Source organism: Camelus dromedarius, chromosome 12 (assembly GCF_036321535.1).
Source record: "Camelus dromedarius isolate mCamDro1 chromosome 12, mCamDro1.pat, whole genome shotgun sequence".
Taxonomy (NCBI): Eukaryota; Metazoa; Chordata; class Mammalia; order Artiodactyla; family Camelidae; genus Camelus; species Camelus dromedarius.
Window position 1 is genome coordinate 58,900,991 of NC_087447.1, and position 18,049 is coordinate 58,919,039.

General features: G+C 34.0%; 1 protein-coding gene across 14 annotated transcripts in view; it reads left to right on the forward strand.

Moving 5' to 3' along the window:
• The window catches only part of TMEM135 (transmembrane protein 135), a 271,979-nt gene that overhangs the window by 134,343 nt on the left and 119,587 nt on the right, over positions 1-18,049 (forward strand). For 13 of the 14 annotated variants that reach the window (XM_031460511.2, XM_031460510.2, XM_031460513.2 and 10 more), the window contains one exon: positions 9,122-9,187. The exons of the other annotated variant lie outside the window; for it this stretch is intronic. In XM_031460511.2, coding sequence (XP_031316371.1) covers positions 9,122-9,187 — 66 coding nt within the window. The remainder of the gene's footprint in view (positions 1-9,121; positions 9,188-18,049) is intronic. 14 annotated transcript variants of the gene reach the window in all.

Below are 18,049 nucleotides of genomic sequence, written 5' to 3' on the forward strand. Positions count from 1 at the left end.
TTACTGCCCTACTTAACATTGGCTGGTGCAACTAGAAAGCTAAAGGCTGGAATCATCTGAAGACTCACTGGCATGAATGGCACCTTGGCTTGGAGTTCTTGAATAGCTGTGTGTTGAAATAGCTGAGGCATCTCTATTTTTACAAATCTTCTAGCATGGTGGCTCCAAGGTAGTGGGGAGGTGGCTCCCACGGTGGCTCAGGGCTCCAAAGGTACATGTCCGGACAAAGTGAAAACACCAGGCAGAAGCCATTTTGCCCATCATGATTTAACCTTGAAAATGAGCATCACTTTGCCTCATTATGTTTAAGGTACAGTTTCATAGGTAGTTTCAAAGGGCAAGGAACATATGACATGGGGGAAAGTCAATGTCGCATTATAAGAAGTACATGTGGGATAGTACTTATTACTATGCCCATCTTTGGACAACAGCTGCCGTAATGAATTTTTTTCTTTAATGTTTTGTTCTTTTTTTCCCTTTGGATGTCATCTTTGCCTAAATCAAATTATAAAGTGTTTCTTTCCAGTGCTATTTTTTTTTTTGGCAGATGTTTTATGGTTTGAATGCCAGCATTTAAGTTTATATTCCATTTTGAATTAATTTGTGTGTTTGGAGTGAGGAGTTGGTTGAAGTTCATATATTTCCATTTGGAAATTCAATTTTTAAAGCTCCATTGGTTGAAAAGACTACTCTCCCCATATACCTTAGTAATTTTGTAGAAAATCAATTGAACGTACAGTGTGGGTCTATATCTAGGATTGTTTCTCTTTAACCTGTAGGAATTTCTTTAGCATTTCCTTTAGAGCAGTTCTGCTGTTAACAGATTCCTAGTTTCCTTTACATGAGAATGTCTTTATTTTCCCTTCATTTCTGAAGGGTATTTTTGCTATATATAGAATTCTGGGTTTATAATTCAAAACCTTTAGAGATATTTTCTCTTCTTGCTTCCATGGTTTCTGATAGCAAATCCATAATCATTTTGATAGTTGGTCTACTATATAATATGTATGGGCTTTTTTTTTGTTGGGGGAGGCTACTTTCATGATCCTTTCTTTACATTTGGATTTCAGCGTTTTGTTTATGATCCGTCTGGGTATGGTTTTCTTTGCACATATCTTACTGGGGGTTCATGGAGCTTCTTAAATCTGTAAATGTATGTCTTTCACCAACTTTGAGAAGTTTTTAGTTATTATTTCTTCAAGTATTTTCTCTATATGAACCTGTTTTTCCTCTCTTTCTGGATCTCTAATAATATGAATGCTAGATCTTTTGTATGCAAGTCTGTGGGGCTCTGCTCATTTTTTGTTTGCAATCTTTTTGCTCTTTGTTCTGTAGAATGGATAATTTCTATTGATTTATCATCAAGTTCACTGATTTTTTTTCCTCTTTCATCTTCATTCTGCTGTTAAGCCCCCAGTCACTGAATTTTTAATTTCAGATACTGTATTTTTCAGTTCTAAAAGTTCTACGTTTTTTAGTTTCTGTTTCTTTGTCAAGAACTTCTCTTTCCAGCCATTGCATGTATGTTTAATCTTACCTCATGGACTATAGTTATAATAGCTCCTTCACAGGCCTCGTCTGGTAATTTCAACATCTGATTGTCTTTCCTTTGAGAAGTGGTCATGATTTTTTTGTTCTGTGCAGGTTGAGTAATTTTGGATTGATCCTGGACATTTTGAATATCATGTTGTGAGACTCTGGGTTCTGCTAAATCCTTGGGAGAGTGTTGATCTTGTAAACATTTATTATTTTTTATTTATCTTTTTTTTTTCTTTAGGAGTAGGCAGTCACTTGTTCGATTTGGACTGAAAATTCTTTCTCGTCTTCAGTGGGCAGTGGTTCTAATGTCAGTTGCCTTTCCTGCGCTGCTTTGTGTCTCTCCTGTCTATGTGCCCCTCATGGGCTATTCTAGGAGTTGGGTGTCAGTTTTAGTTGTAGTTTTGCTCAAAGCCTTTGCTTTGCTACTTGGGTCTGTTCTGTGCATTTGCTGATGAGGGTGAGCTCTGTACTTGTGCTAGTTCAAACACAGATTTAGCTAGGGGATTTCCTTTTCTAGCTCATCCTTTCTAGGATTGCCCATTTATTCTCTTCTTCATGGGGCCTCCTTTTCCTGGTCCTCTGGCCAGGAAGATGGGGTTTCTCTCAGAGTTGTAGCTTCCCACACTGCTATTTAACTGCACACACTCATCAGGTTCTGCCTTTGGGACAAAGTGAGTAGAGAAAAGAGAGTGAAAAAAATATATATAATGAAGATTCTTCCTTTCTTCTTCGGACTCCAGAGGTTCCCTTTCCATATGCCTTCTGCAAAACAAACAAACAAACAAACAAAAAAAACCAATTTATTTTTCAGTTTTAACTTCCTGCAGTGGTGCTGCTTCATTTTATAACTAGGGCCTGTCCTTGGGGCAGAGTCAAGAGAAAGAAGACACCATCCAAGGCCTTGGGTTAATTCCCTACACATTCTGTTCCCTCTGTTTTACTTGAGCCCCTCTTCCCCTGTTTTCTGGCTAGAAGGATAGAGCTTCTCTCAGAGGTTTTGCTCTCTGTGCTGTAGCTGCTGCAGGGCTTGGGCCCTGAAGTTATGAGTCGCAGTTAGTGAGCTGGAAAGGGTTGGGCTGTAGGCAGCTGTCTGGAGGAAAGAGAGAATGGTTTGGGGACCTCACAAAGGTCTTGGCTGCTATGCTAATGAAGTTGTGTATTTATTTTGAAGTCGTAGTATTAGGTTTGTATCATGCAGCGCTTCTTTAGTGCGAAGCATAGAGCTAATGCTCAGTTTTTCTATTTTTATTTTGTGTTTTGATCATCATAAAGAAGGAAAGCAGCTGGTGCATAAAACCCTCAGTATTTGAATCTTTTTTCTTCTATGGCCAGGCTAAACAGCTGGGGATTGACTTTTGCGTATGATTTCTGAAGACTTTTGCTAAATTAATCTTCTTGAAAAAATGTAAGTTTTCTTTTTTTCTGGTTGTCTTGTCAAGAATTTTAGCATAAATACATAGCCCTATGGCATAATGTGCTCATTGTGGTTGACTGTTTTACTGAGTACATTTTTATTACCATCTGATGTAATTTTAATTCCAATCTGATGACCACTTTTTAAGGTAGAATTGGAATTCTGCATTTCCTTTGAGATATCAATAGTAATAAAATGATCGTTTATTGAACACTCACAGTTTTCCTTGAGTTAAGTATCACTGTTATCCTTGTTTTCTTAATGATGAACTTGAACTCAAAGATATAAGTTGCTTGTCTGGATCACATATTTTGCAAATGGCAAAGCTAGAATTTGAACTCAACATTGTTTCTAAAACCTGCTTTCTTAATCTTTGTGCTGTATTGTTACATTTTGCACAAGGTGCTGGAACACGTAAGAGGTAATCCATGCCCTCCAGGACCACAGTGTTTAGTTGGTAAACCAGAACAGTAAAGACATAGGCAGAGAACAGTGAAGTTCTCTGACTTAACTGTTTTAAGCTGTGACTCTTTGATAACAGACTTTTGTTTTTCACTTTCACAGCTTTGATTAAAGCTTATTCATTTGGGAGTTTTCATTAGTTCATTCCTTTTTTTTACATTTAAAAAGTCAAAATTAGTATTTCTGGAACATCTTTTCATCTCAAGAAGTGCTATTCTAAACTAGACCTGGGATTTAGTATTTTACGTTTATCTAGCTCTTTACAGAGCTTTCCACATACGTTAACACCTCCATTGACCATCACAAGAAGCCAGGTTGATATTAGCTGTCACCTTTTCACAGAGGAGGTCAGAGCTTAGAGAGTTTAAATGACCTGCCTAAGGTTGCCCAGAAAGTAAATAGTGGAAGTAAGATAACTAGAATTCTGGTTGCTTGACTAATAGAAAATAAATATCTGCTAAATACAGCTTTTATATTTATATTTATAAACTGCATGTGAAATTAACCTACTGAAGTCTTTCTGTAATATATGATGCTTTAAAGTTATCATCATACCGCTTTTCAAGGTAAAATCTATTAAATATATGTTTCTTACTAATTTTACTTATTTTGTGTTGATTTAAAGAATTAAAAAGCATTAGACTGTAAAGACATGAGTCTCTATTGCATTTTGATTATTTCTATTTTGGGAGTCACACAAAATACTGCTTGTGTTATAACAGTTTACATTGTTCCAAAATTCCATTTTAAATGTTTGATCTTTCAATGTAACAAAAATTGTTACTTTATTTTTTCACTCTTTATTTTTATTGTTACCAAATAGTATATGTGTGTAGTAGAACACTAGAAAATAAAGAAAAACACCCAGTGATTATCAGTGTTATCAGCTCATTGTTTAGCCTTCTGGATCTTTTTAAATTTGCACACATACATATACAAACAAAAAGATTCATTCCAGAACTTTGCATTTCTTACATCTAGATTTCATGTCTCCTAAGTCACTTTTATCTAACACTCTTCTTAAAAGCAGTCTCTCTTGATAACCTATTTTTAACTAAGGAACTACAGATGTTTTTTTTCCCCCTGACACTGACAGATGTTTAATGAATGTTTTTAGTGTTGATCATTTTAGTTGTTATCAAAACTCAAGGAGAGGGAAAGTTCAGTGAAGAATTTGCTAGTGGTAAATTTACAAGTGCTGAGAATTAGCCCTGTGTCTCATTGTTCTGGACACTTGTTAGTTGTTGTTTGGGTACAAGTAAATTAAAAGCAAGTTTCTTTAGTAGAGGTCAAAAGAATGTTGTACACTCCAGTGCTTTCCTATAGAATCAAAGGAAGTTAAGCTGAATTGACAGCGTGCTGTTAGAATGAGACATCCTTAAAAATGTTGGTGGGACGAGCTCATGAAATAAATCAATTTAGTTGGAAACAAAAGATTGAATTTGGTTTTCTTCTTGTACTGGAGAAAGCGCAGAAGAATTAGATCTTCAAACTGCCTCAGGTTTTGAGACACAAAAAAGTAAGGAGTTTGATACGGTTTAGAGGAGAGGTTGTGTATTTTTATCCCAAGTGCTTGCTGTCTCTGCCTTTCCCCTTTTGTTCCTCAAACATACACAGTAACTAACCTGACCTAGACGAGGACTGTTCATCACACCACTAGATTAAATAAGGTTTAAAAAGAAACAGGAAGATGTAGTTTAATATACACATCATTAAGAATAGAGAAAAAAAAGTATATTATTGGTGAGAAATTTATTTCCTTTAATAAAAATTTCTGTAAATAGTTTTTCAGCATCAAGTTTTATATGTTTTAGTAAAATTCTGTCATAACAAAGTCATTCATTTATAATCAGTTTTTCATCTGAGTATAGGAATAACCCTTCTTCCTCCCCATGAGTGGCCTATTTTAAGTCTGTATGAGTTATGGATAGAATTAGATTCATATTTTGCTGCAATCACAAATTTAGCAGTGTTTGTCTTAAAAGTTTTTTTTTTTTTGTAACTCAGCATGTAAGTATCGATCGCCAGCCCCACTCCTTTCTTTTCTAATCCTGTCTCCTAATACAGAGGGGAAAGGAGAGTGGGAGGAGGGAGAGAGAGGGAAGGAAAGCTCTTTCCTATATCTGCACCTTCTCCCTTTAACGTAGCTGGCACATTGCTCTGTGTGATCTTAACCATGTCTTCAACAGGAATTCCCTTCAGTCAGTATCCATTTTCTTTCCTGTGTCTACAACGTATTCTACTTAGCCATTAAAAACTTTTCTAAATCTTTTTTATCCTCAAAATACCCTGTTGTCAGTTTTCTCCCAACTCTGCTCTTTCTAGCAACCACTCAGTCTCATTCCTTACTTGTATTGTCAAACGTTTTGAAAGAGTTGATTTACACTGTTTGACTTTATGTCCTCTTATTCAGTCCTCAACTATGTTCTTATATGCCCCACTCTATTAAAATTGTGAAGTATTTGACCTTTTTTTAAAGTCACCGTAACTATTTTTATTACATTACAACACTTAGGAGCTGTACAGTTCATGACAAAAATATTACAAATTTCAGATCACTTCACAGCACATACTCCTGTAAACATTTAAAAGTTAATTTTAATTAAAAGAGTGGTCACTTTTAACTTTAATGTTTGATATGACCAACATTCCTAGGTCAGCACATCCAAGCGATGGAAAACAACTGGATCACACTGCACGTGTCCCACGAAAAAAAGCACAGTGTACAAAATGTGTGTGTTTCAGTTTATCCTATGCAAAAATAGTTAAAATACATTCCAGGTAAACATGTTACATTAAGAAATAGGGGGGAGGGTATAGCTCAGTGGTAGAGCAAATGTCTAGCTTGCATGAGGTCCTGGGTTCCATCCCCAGTACCTCCATTAAATAAACAAACAAATAAACCTAATTACCTTCTCCCAAAACAAACAAAAAAAGAAATAGTAGTAGTAAGAAATTGGTACTCAGAGGAAAAATGCAAAAGTATTTTCAACACGAAAACACAGGACAGTGGAATTGGAAACTTTTGGATAAAACATTACATAACCCATTTAAGCTTGGTAGGGAAGGGGACCTTCTGTAATTGACATTTCTGCAGGTAATAACTTTGTTTTTCCGAATTCATCTGAAATTGCCTATTATCATCCCAAACAGGCACTTAAAACTACTAAACTAAAACCAAATATTATTAGTCTAGTTATGACTGTTCTATAAGAACTGATGTGACTATATCTTCAGAAAGAAACTTCATTTTCTGAAGGAATTTACAGCTGTCAGTTGTACGCTGTTTAGTTTCTCAGTGCAGATCTCACACTACCCAGTATTAACACTGAAGTATTAAATATAAATTCAGCTTTGAAGTAACTAATGGGTTGTTAAAAATCATTAATACATAGTCATCAAAAAATTATTTCTTTTTAACAAATGGAAATGACAGTTTGTGTTGCCTACCAAAAAAATCTAAATTGTATATATTGTTTAGAAAAACATGGTTAGAAGGAAAAAAATCATTGGAATATAAATGAAATGAACTCGTGCAAACTGTAACTTAACATGCCTCACAGTTCCTATATATTTTAGGACAAAATTGTGCAGTGGTGGCAAAGATTTTGATAACCCACAAAAGTTGGGTTCTAATTTCCTATGCAGTGTGACTCAGTTAAAATAGAGCGTAGAATTCCTAATTGGGAATATTTGACCTCTTTGCAAAATTGTATAGTAGTGATGACTAATTCCTTTAAAAGTTTTAAAAAAAAGCTTTGATCAAGTATTTACATGTGGTTTAAGCAAATAGTGTGCTGCAAACTAATAGAAAAAGAGTAGTACTCTTTACCTGTTCTTCTGCCTGATTACCACAGCCCAGAGGCAACCACTTGTAATCCTTCCTTTACTTCTTCTGCTATGTACTTCCTTACAATGAAATTAACATGTTTGCACTGCCCTCTGTTACACTGATCTTGTACACACACATCAGTTTCCTTACAGTTCCCTCCAGTTTGCCGTCCCTGCTACACTTTGGATTTCTTTAGATACGCATTCAGTTTTTACATTTAAACCTTTCTCTCTCTCTCTCTCTCTTTGTTAATTCTTAAAATTTTGATTAGTAGAGCATGCTTTGAATTATATTTTCAATTAATAAAAGTTGGAAATGCATTTCTTCCCTACCAGGTTGAAAGATAAAAACACGTATTGCACAGATGACCTTGCATCCTCTTTTCTCAACCATACTCTCATGCAGTCTTTTTCTTTTAGCCTCATTGGCCATCTTACCTGTCTTTGAACATACCAAACGTGATCCTACCTACTGGCCTTTGTGCTTAATGCGCCTCTGACTGGAACACCCCTGTTATAGACTGAATACTTGTGTTCCCCCGAATTCATGTTGAAACCCTCTCCCCCCAGTGTTATGGTATTAGGAGGTGAGATGTCTGGGAGGTAATTAGGATTAGATAAGGAACTCTTGTGAATGGGCTTAGCTCACTTGTAAGAGTACAAAAAGAGCTTGCTTCTCCTTGTTCTCTGCCGTGTGCGGAAACAGCAAGACCAGACACCAATCATGAAGTGTCCCTTATGTTTTCCTCTTAGAGTCTTATAGTTTTAGCTCTTACAATTAGTCTTCGATTCCTTTTAAGTTAATTTCTGTATATGACATAAGGGTCCAACTTCATTCTTTGGCATGTCGATATCCAGTTTTCCCAGCATCCATTGAGTGGTCTTGGTCCCCTTATTGAATATCATTAGAACATATATGCAAGGGTTTATTTTGGGCTCTCTGTTCTGTTTCATTGGCCTATATGTCTGTCTTTATGATATATCTTTATGATTATTGTTGCTTTAAAGTAAGTTTTGAAATCAGAAAACATGAGTCCTCCAACTTTGTTCCTCTTTTTCAAAATTATTTTGGCTATTTGGGGTCCTTTGGTTTCCATATGAATTTTAAGATGGATTTGTGTATTTCTGTGAAGAAGTCATTAGGATGTTCCGCTTTCACTCTGGATCATTTTGGGTAGTACTGACCTCTTAACAATATTAAGTCTTCCAGTTTGTGAATACAGGATGTCTTTCCATTTATTTGCGTTTTTAGATCTTAGCAGTGTTTTGTAGTTTTCAATGAGCAAGTCTTTTGCTTCTGTAGTTAAATTTACTCCTATGTCTTTAATTTTTTTGGATGCTGTTGTGAACAGAATTCTTAGTTTTCTGTTAGGATTGTTCATTGTTAGTGTAAAGAAAGCATTAAGTATTTTCATGTGTTATTTAATATGTGATTTCACTGAATTACTTCATCTTCTGTGAGTATTTCAGTAAAAGGTGATTTGAATTGAACTCACATGGAAACTAAAAATTAGAATAAATGATAGTCTCTGAATTGAATCTAAGTACTAAATTTTTATTTAATCTTTGATAACCAAACTAAGGTTTAAACTTATTTAAGTGTACTAATTTGAAGCTATAGGCATGGAATGACAATAGCAGATCCAAATAACCTTCAAAAAATTTCTGTCTGCACTCTTGATAACATTAAAATATTCTGAAAATGATATTTTTGGAGTATAATGTAGAGCTTGTAGCTCTTTTTGTGCCTTATCGATGCTTCTCTAGAGGTTGCTGGAAATGTAATAGTATTGAACGTTTTACCTTTTGGGGTTGGATGTACAGTTGGATACAGATTACAGTTGATATATTTTTGCTTTTCTTTTAAATTCACAGGCCACAGAAACACTATTTAGAATGGGTGTAGCAAGAGGAACCATCACAACGTTAAGAAATGGAGAAGTAAGATGAGAATTTTGATATAATTATTAGTTCTTAATTCATAGTATACCTTTTTTAAAACATACAATGTGATGAATTCTGTGATGCTTTATATAACAAATTCAGAAAAACCTGATGTACATAATATTGAGTGAATCTGACCTTCAAATCTATTTCAGTTTAGTCATATTGGAACCAAAATTTGGGTTGAAAATACATTGCTGAGCTTTTTAATCTTTGATTGCCAATTGTTTTTGCTCTTAAAAGAAAATGACATTTTATTTAATAATAATTTCTGCAAACATATATATATACACACATATGCATATATATATGTATTTAATGAAAATAACCCCGTACTTTTTACTTTCTTCCTATTTTATGTTCTGCAGATGTGATACTTCTATCTTAGGATAAAATAATTTGAAATGTTGACATTTATCACAGAAGGAAGGGTAGAGGGAGGGAGAGAGACGGAATTTAGTATGCTCTTTCTTGTAGTTGAGGCTCAATTCCAGTAGAGTCTAAGTTTAAACTTTTCTAAATGCTCCTACCAATTCTTAGAAGAAAAAAATCTGCTACCTGAAATAAATTTTCGTTACAAAATTATTGATAGCCTAATTACCACTCTGCTTTTTCTTTATTCAGTCCCTCAGTAAGACATTCTTAAGTTGAGGCTGAGTGTAATGTCACATTGCCATATTCTTTTTTCTATTCTGCTAGCAAATACTGAAGGATAAAATATAGTGCTTTTTATTCTGGAATTAAGTTCTGTTTTATTTAATGTAATGCTTTTAATTCAGTAACCTAAACATTTAATTGTGGAAGTGAGTAAATATCTAAGGAGTTAACTGAAACTATTATTGTGTGATTATAAAATTTATCAGTCAATATATCTGCTTGTTAGGTGAAAATATACAGTTATTTGGAAATTATATACTGTTTTAACTTCACTGTTTTACTATCATGAGACACAAGTAGAAAACATTGTACAAGTATATTCTTCACTGCATGGAGATGGGATAACACATTTGTGTTTTCACTAGAATCTGTGTCGTGCAGTACTAGCCACCGTACCAGTGGCTTTCCATAGGAATTTTCTACTACTTTTATGAAATTTTGTTGTGGATAAAAGAGCTCTCAAGTCTTTTAAACCATTGAAGATTTATATTTATCTTAATATTGCTGTTCAGCTTGTTTGGAAAACTGTTAAGAAATACAAAATTGCCTTAGGCAAGAGTTTTGAGTGGGTAATTGTGTTATTTCACGTTGGCCGAGAGCTCCCTTATGTTGGCATTGCAAAGACTCTGTGCACTTGTATCAGATCAGAAAAAGTGTCGTCTCAATAGCCCTTCCACTGTTTAGGAGGGCAGTGGAAATTACGTACTCTTAGTTGTTTAGTTGTATATTGGCAAATTACTTTGGTATTCATTTGTAATATATATTTTGTCTATGAAAAAGACTTAATTCATCTCTTTGTATTCTCAACAAACTGCAGTGTGTGGCGCCATTTTGAGAGAAGAAAATATTTCCATTAATAAAGTCAGATATATTTATCTGCCTAAAATGTATCAAAATGAATTTTAGATTTTAGTAATTACTATGAATTTTTTTCACGAGAGTGAGCAATGACCATTTGAACTTTATCTTCTGTTGTAAAAAACTGGAAATAAATGGTGCAAGACAATTTATAAGTAATCTTCTGAGCATATCAGCACATAGTGCATATACACATATTTTACTTAATGGAGAGGAAGCAGTTAAAGCAGCTGAGTTTTGATCCATTTCTCCCCCAATGACTAGGGATTGCAGCAGGTAACTGGCCTGGTTAACAGATACTAACGTTGGACAGAGTTTTTAAGCACTCCCTGAGCTTCAGTTTCTAAAATAAGATGTTAACAGTAAGATGCACATTTTTTTCCTTATATTTTAAGATCTCTGAAAATGGAATGTGTCTTCTAATCAGTGGCACCTCATAGTCACCATTTACTATTTTTCACATTTTAACACCTCAAATTAACTATATGATATTTTACAGTTGATAAATTATGATAGCATTTTGTCAATTAAAAAAACAGAGTGATATGCAGTATGTATTCAGTGAATGGTAGCTAGGATAGGCCACAAATTAGCTTTAATTATTTGACTTTGGGAAATAGAGAATTAAGACAAAACAAAACAAGAATATTGTTGAATATGTGCATTTGCAAGTGGCACAAATTTTTGGAGATGGTAGGCTAAGTGCTGTGAAAATAGCTGATACAGTGTGGTTCCTGCCTTTAGAGGAGCTTATATTCTGGTGGAGGAAATGGTGGCATCCTTACTTGGGAAGAAAATCTGAGAGAGGGTAGAAGTGCTTAGTTAAGGTTAGTTAAGGTTGAGCCTGGAAGTACCTAGAGTCCAGATTCTACTTAGAATGTGCTAATTTTTAGTATCTGGCCAATAATAATTAGTTTGGAAGTAGGAGATAAACTAAAAGATTAACAATTTAATGAACTATTTAAAACAGACACTGAAATCACCGTATTTATCATCTTAGAAAATTTATGATACGCTAAGGGAGAAGAAAGGTAAGGAGTTTACTTGTCCTGGGGCATTTGAAATATGGTTTTAGCCCATTATTGTGAAACCATCTGGTAAGCAGGGGTTCATAAGTGACGCCATGAAAGTGATATCAAGTAGGAGGAATAATAAAGACTGGTTATATCCAAATTACAGAAATATCAGTCTTTGAGTAAATTTGTTATCTGGATGCTTGATGACCCTGAACTGTGCTTGTCTATTGTCTGCTCTTCCTTGTGTTTCAGCTTCAAGCTTACATTTTGTTTACCTATTGGACATTTCTGCTTGGCTATTTTAAGAAATGTTGAGGCTAGAAAACATAATTTCTTGACGTTTATTTTGTAAGTTATAATTAATCATTGGAGGATTTAAGCAAAGGAGTGACCCATTATCTTTTAAAATTTTCATCACAACTCTGAGAGGGGAAATTATTATGCTCATTTTATAGATAAACTGAGTCTCAGAGAAGTTAAACATTTTTGCCTATTATCAAACATCTGTGGAAATGGGAGAAATGGGATTTGAACCGCACTCTGACTCCAAAGCCCATTCATTCCACTATACAATATAGTCTCCCTCAGTGTAATTCACTTACTTAGACTGGTTTCCTAATCACTCTTTTGTCTTACAGTTTGACAGTTGAAAAATAGCAAGTAGCTAAGACCTCTGAGATTATGTCATTAGCCATGCTTTAAAAAACAATGCATTCTAATTGTCACTGTTATCTTTTCATGTGTGTAGAGAAATATATGGCTTAAAATGAATAGAAAAAATATTGACCCTTAACAATTTTGTCACTGAAAATGCCTCAGTATGTTGATATGTTCTTTTATAGTCCTATATATGGGCTAGTTGATTAAATTACATAAGCAAAAAGCAGATAATTTTTTGTGGGTAGAGTTTTAAAAAATGTATTTCTTTGGGAAGGCTAACTTGTATAATTATCACTATCAAAAATAGTTAATTGAATGTGCTTGGGTCAAAAATTATACTTTAAAAATTTTTTCAAGAAAGGTATGATCCTTTTTTCAGGTTTCCAGATATTTATATATAGAGTGAAACAAGTACTTTGTTAAAAGATAAAGTTACTCTATAAAATTTATGTATTTTAAAAATTATGTACTGTTATTTTATATAACTTGAAACCTGAGTAAGCCAGAATTTGGTGTTTTTTTATTATCTTATTCTTAATTGAAAGTTTTAAGAGACCAAAGTTTAGCAACTCTTTACCATAGGAAGGTAGGATTTCAAACTCTAGGTCTTAATTAAAGCCTTTATCTTCTGTTTATCAGCTGCTGCTGTATGTCTAATGAATTACTGAAAGTATGAAATGAAGAAGCTCAATGACTTCCTGTAGCTAGTGAGTTGATTTGTCTATTCGTCTAAGTAGCTCTGTTAATTTTTAAAAATTCTATGAAATTCTAAAATACAAGCATATTTATCTTCATTTTTCCAAAAAGTTTAGTATTTCAAATCTATCTTTATGTTGGAGAGATTCATGAGTGGAAGGAGAAATAATCCTTGCCTGTTTGTTCATTCAGCAAGTTTTTATTGGGCACTTTCTAAATAAGTAATATAGCATATTTAGTGGTAGTGTGATGGCTGCAGTGAGGGTAGGAGCTCTTTGTGATGAATTTCTGTTTCTTCAGGTTTAGCACCTGCCTAGTACATAATATGGATTTCTGTATGTGTCTGATAACAAGGAATAGATTTATTTAGAAAGAACTTATGTGGCAAATATTATTTTGATTTAATCAACTCTGAGTTTAAGATAAATATAGTTATAGATATTTTTGTTGATCTATATTATATATAAATACTATGGCTATTTTATTTCAAAATCATGCAGTTTATAATACAATGATATATTTTTGACAAAATTTTTTCATGCACTAAGGAATATTTGAAGAGTATGAAATTACATATTTAATATTCACTCTTATTCACAAAGTTAATGAATTATTAGGATATTAAGATGCATTTCCAACATTGTTAAAATTATATTTAAAATTGTATTCTATTGAATATAATACTTAAACTAAGTATTTTATTTTTTTCAATGTGAATTCTTTATATAAGGAAACCTAGAAGTAAACTTTCATTTATATTTTTAAAATTGCATCTATTTTTTTCCTAATAAAATACAGTTTTTAAACTATGTCTCTTTTAATACATATGTCTCAGGAAATATGTATTTAATATGCAAAGTATTAGTATTTCAAATAGTGAATTCTCTGAGGCCTAGCGCCTGGTAGAATGCCAGTAACTAGTGGCTTGTGAAATTTGCAAATATTTATTGAGAACATCTTAAAGGCAGATGTGACACATGGCACTGGTATCAGATCTAGTGTCTCTCTCCTTCCCTTTCTTCTCTGAATATTAATTGAGTGCCAGGGGCTATGCTAGATGCTAGGTTTGAACTGTAAATAAAACCAATACGGTTTCAGCTCTCAGGAAGCTTTACAGTCCAGTGGCTAAGTCCCTAACCTTCCACTTAGGACCTTGCCACACAGTGACTTTTTCTTTAAATAGGGATAACAGCATCCACTTTGTGCATTGCTCTGTGAGAAGTAAATTTATAAAGCAGCTGGCACAATAGCACAAAGTAACAAGCATATCAGAATTTAGTCTGTATTAAATAAGTCTTTTTTATTTAATTAAATATGATTAAGTATTTTGTATATTAGAGTGAGTATGTGGAGATCTCTGGACCGTGGTTATTTATAACAGTGTATGAACTAAGAGTTGATAATGAAAGACAGATATTTTGGGTCTGTAGCTATGTTAATAGCAGTGTTACTGGTAGTTTTAAATGATCATTTTCTCCCTATGGGACTCAAGGTATTTGGGTTGGCATATGTTACCAGTGCCCTCTGCTGTCTAGTGCCAATAGCTCATAATATACAGAATATGTTTAGTTACAGACTTTAAATGCACAACTCAGATTCTGTTGAACATGATTTTGTTTCTATACAGAGAATAAATATATAGCAGGGGGAAGTTCAGTGGTAGAAAAACTGACATATATAAATAGACATAAGAATCCTATTAGAAAAACAGAGTAGAGTCATTATGTACTGAAAACTTAGTTCTTCAGATAATGGCAAGACTTAGTTGGGCAAAAGTCCCATTGAGAATGACTAGACATTGACCTCCCAGAAATGCAGACTCAGGCTCAGTTGATCCTGTCAAGGAAAACTGGATTATCTCTCCTGTGGTAAGAACTCTGATTTATGTATTGTATTTTAACAGGAAGAAAATATTAAGATACTTTACACATGTCTATTGCCATTGAAATATAGTCTTTGTTAACTGGATTAGCTTCCTTCCACATCCCACAGCATCTAAGGAAAAGAAAATAAAAAAAGAATTCTGACCACCTTAGAAGGTTTCCAAATAACGTTTTCAAGTTTATTGTTTTTTTGTCCCCCCCCGGGAGTAATTTCCTAATTGTTAGCATATTGACAAGCCATACAAATACAGTTGGCCCTCAGTATCTATGGATTCCGCATCTGCAGATATGGAGGACCGGCTGTACGAGCCCATTTTATATAAGGAACTTGAGCATCTGAGGATTTTGGTATCCCTTAGGGTTCTGGAACCAGTCCTGCTTCAGAAACTCTAATTTATTAGATTGTAGCCTAGGAAACTTATGATATTTTCCCTTTCAAGCAGGTAGAATATAGCTTTAAAAAGTAAGCATATGGGGAAAATGGGTAACATCCTGAAAAGGAGAGAAGAAATACGTATGGAAAAGGATCTGGAGAGAAAGGTTAAGGCCTGGAGAGTATTTGTAATAAGCAAGGTATATACAGAGAAGTCTCAAACCTGTCTCTGATGAGGTGGGGAGAAATGGGTTTTGAATGCAGAACAGAAAGTTTGAGATGACTGTAGCCATTGGTCATTATTTCAAGATGACAGAACATTAAAAGAGGCTTCACAGAGATTGTGGGTTTGCTATCTTGCTCATTTTAAAAAAGTTATTTTTCTTAATAGCTGTCAGTATACAATAGCTATATACTGAACTGCCAGAGGCAGAAGACTGGTCTGAGTAATATCTTGATATTTTTCCTCCAGTTTTCTATTTCCATGAATTAAAAGAACATTTGATATTTTGGCAGGTGCTTAGGAAATTTAGAATTCATGCCAGAATTGCATTGTAAAACATTGAGCTTCAGAATTTGTATTTTATTCTTGCTGGAATATTTTGTCTTTGTCACTAAATCTACACTAAATGACTCATCATGTTTTATGCTGTGGCATTATTTCATACTCTTGGTGAACAAACAGTTTATTTCGAAAATTCTGGTGCAAAGAAGGCCAGGGGCCAAAGTGAGGCTTTAAAAATATCACATCACAATGTTTAAGCATGGTGGACTCGTCTATACCAACTCTATATGCACCTTTCTGTACTGAGATAATTATCTTTCAAATGCCCTTACTTTCCTCATAATAGTAACTCTGCGTTTGATTTAAATACAGAAATAAATGTGCCATAATTTTGTCCTTAAAACAAATAGTATCTGGACAATATCTGGCTAACTATGGAACACTTAGGTTTTATTTTTCAAAAATTGGAAGGGTTCTTAAGATAACATCAGTTTGTTTTGACCCTGATAGGGAGAGGTTTAGGCCAGGAAAGCAATTATTTCCACATGGGTAAAGGCCAGTCCCTACTACCTCCCCTCCAGCAACCGCCTGCTGAACTTAAACTTGCCTACTTTGGTTATATAGCTAAATGTGATTGAATGCATTAGAAAATGCAGGCTCTTTTTTGAAATCTTTAGATATACAGAAAATGTTTCTTCATATAAAGCATACCAAAGGAGTTTGTGTGTAGTCTTGGGGTGAGTTCAGCAGAAAGTAACTTAAACTATGAATTTCCAAAGAAATTTAAATTTTTACACATACACGTGTCCAAATAGAAGTTTTATCATTTTGTTTGTATATCTTTTTTCTTTCTTTGTTGATTCTTGGTTGTGTTCTCTATAGATGAGTTTGCTCTCTAGAGACAGGTATTGTTTGTGGTGGTTCAGTAGGGATGTGGCAGATCAGAAAAGAGAGGATTTATGTTAAATGATGTGGTGAGTCTTTCTGGTGATGAGTCCTGATCCTAAAGCTATGAATCACCTCATTAGCATAGCAGACAGTCCTTTCACTCAGGAAATTCCAAGGATTTTTGAAGCTATGTACTGGCAAGTAGGAACAAATCCCAGATATATTCTTTATTATAGCACAATCTATAGATTTGCTTTTTCTGAAAATTTCATATACATGGAATTATGCAATGTACATTCTTCATGTCTGACTTCTTTCATTTAGCATGTTTTTGAAATTCATCCATATCAGTTTTCCTTTTCATGATTGAATAGTATTCCATTATATGGATACTATTTTGTTCATCTGTTAACCAGTTAATGAACATTTGGATTGTTTCCAGTTTTTGGTTATTATGAATAATATTTCTGTGAGCATTTACATAGAAGCCTTTGTGTTGACATATGTTTTAATGTCTCTTGGGTTGATACCTAAGAGTGGAATTGCTGTGTCATTTGAGTAACTTTTTAAGAAAAGGTGGCTGTACCATTTTACATTCCCAGTGGCAATGGACAGGAGGTCCAGTGTGTCAGCATCTTTGCCAACATTTGGTATTATCAATCTTTTTGATAATAGCCATTCTTAGCCATTCTAGAAATATGTGGCATTATCTCACTGTGGTTGTAATTGGCATTTCCCTAATGACTAATGATGTCGGGTATCTTTTCACGTGCTTATTAGTCTTTTGTGTATCTTTGATTAAATGTCTATTAAAATCTTTTGCCCAGTTTTTTATTGAGTTTGTTTCTCATTATTGAGTTGTAGGAGGTGATTTTTAAAAAAAAAATTCTGGATACAAATCTCTCACTAAGTATATGATTTGACATTTTTTCCCCCTGTCTCTGGCCTATTTTCTGGGTAGTGCTCCTTTGATGAAGTTTAGTTTGTTCTCTTTTTTTTTTGATATCATATCCAAGAAATCTTTCCTAACCTAGTCCAGGGTCATGACGATTTTCTCCTGTGTTTTCTTCTAGAAGTTTTACAATTTTTGGTTTTATGTTTAAATCTGTGATCCATTTTGAGGTGGTATTTGCATACTGTGTGAGGCAAAGTTTCATCTATTTATTTTGCATTTGGATATCCAATTGTCCCAGCAGCATTTGTTGAAAGAACTCTTCTTTGCCTTTTGAATTGCTTTGACACCTTTGTCACATATCCGTTGACTATAAATGTTAGTTTTATTTATCTGGAAATTTTGTGGTTCTGGTTCTGCTAAGATGGAGG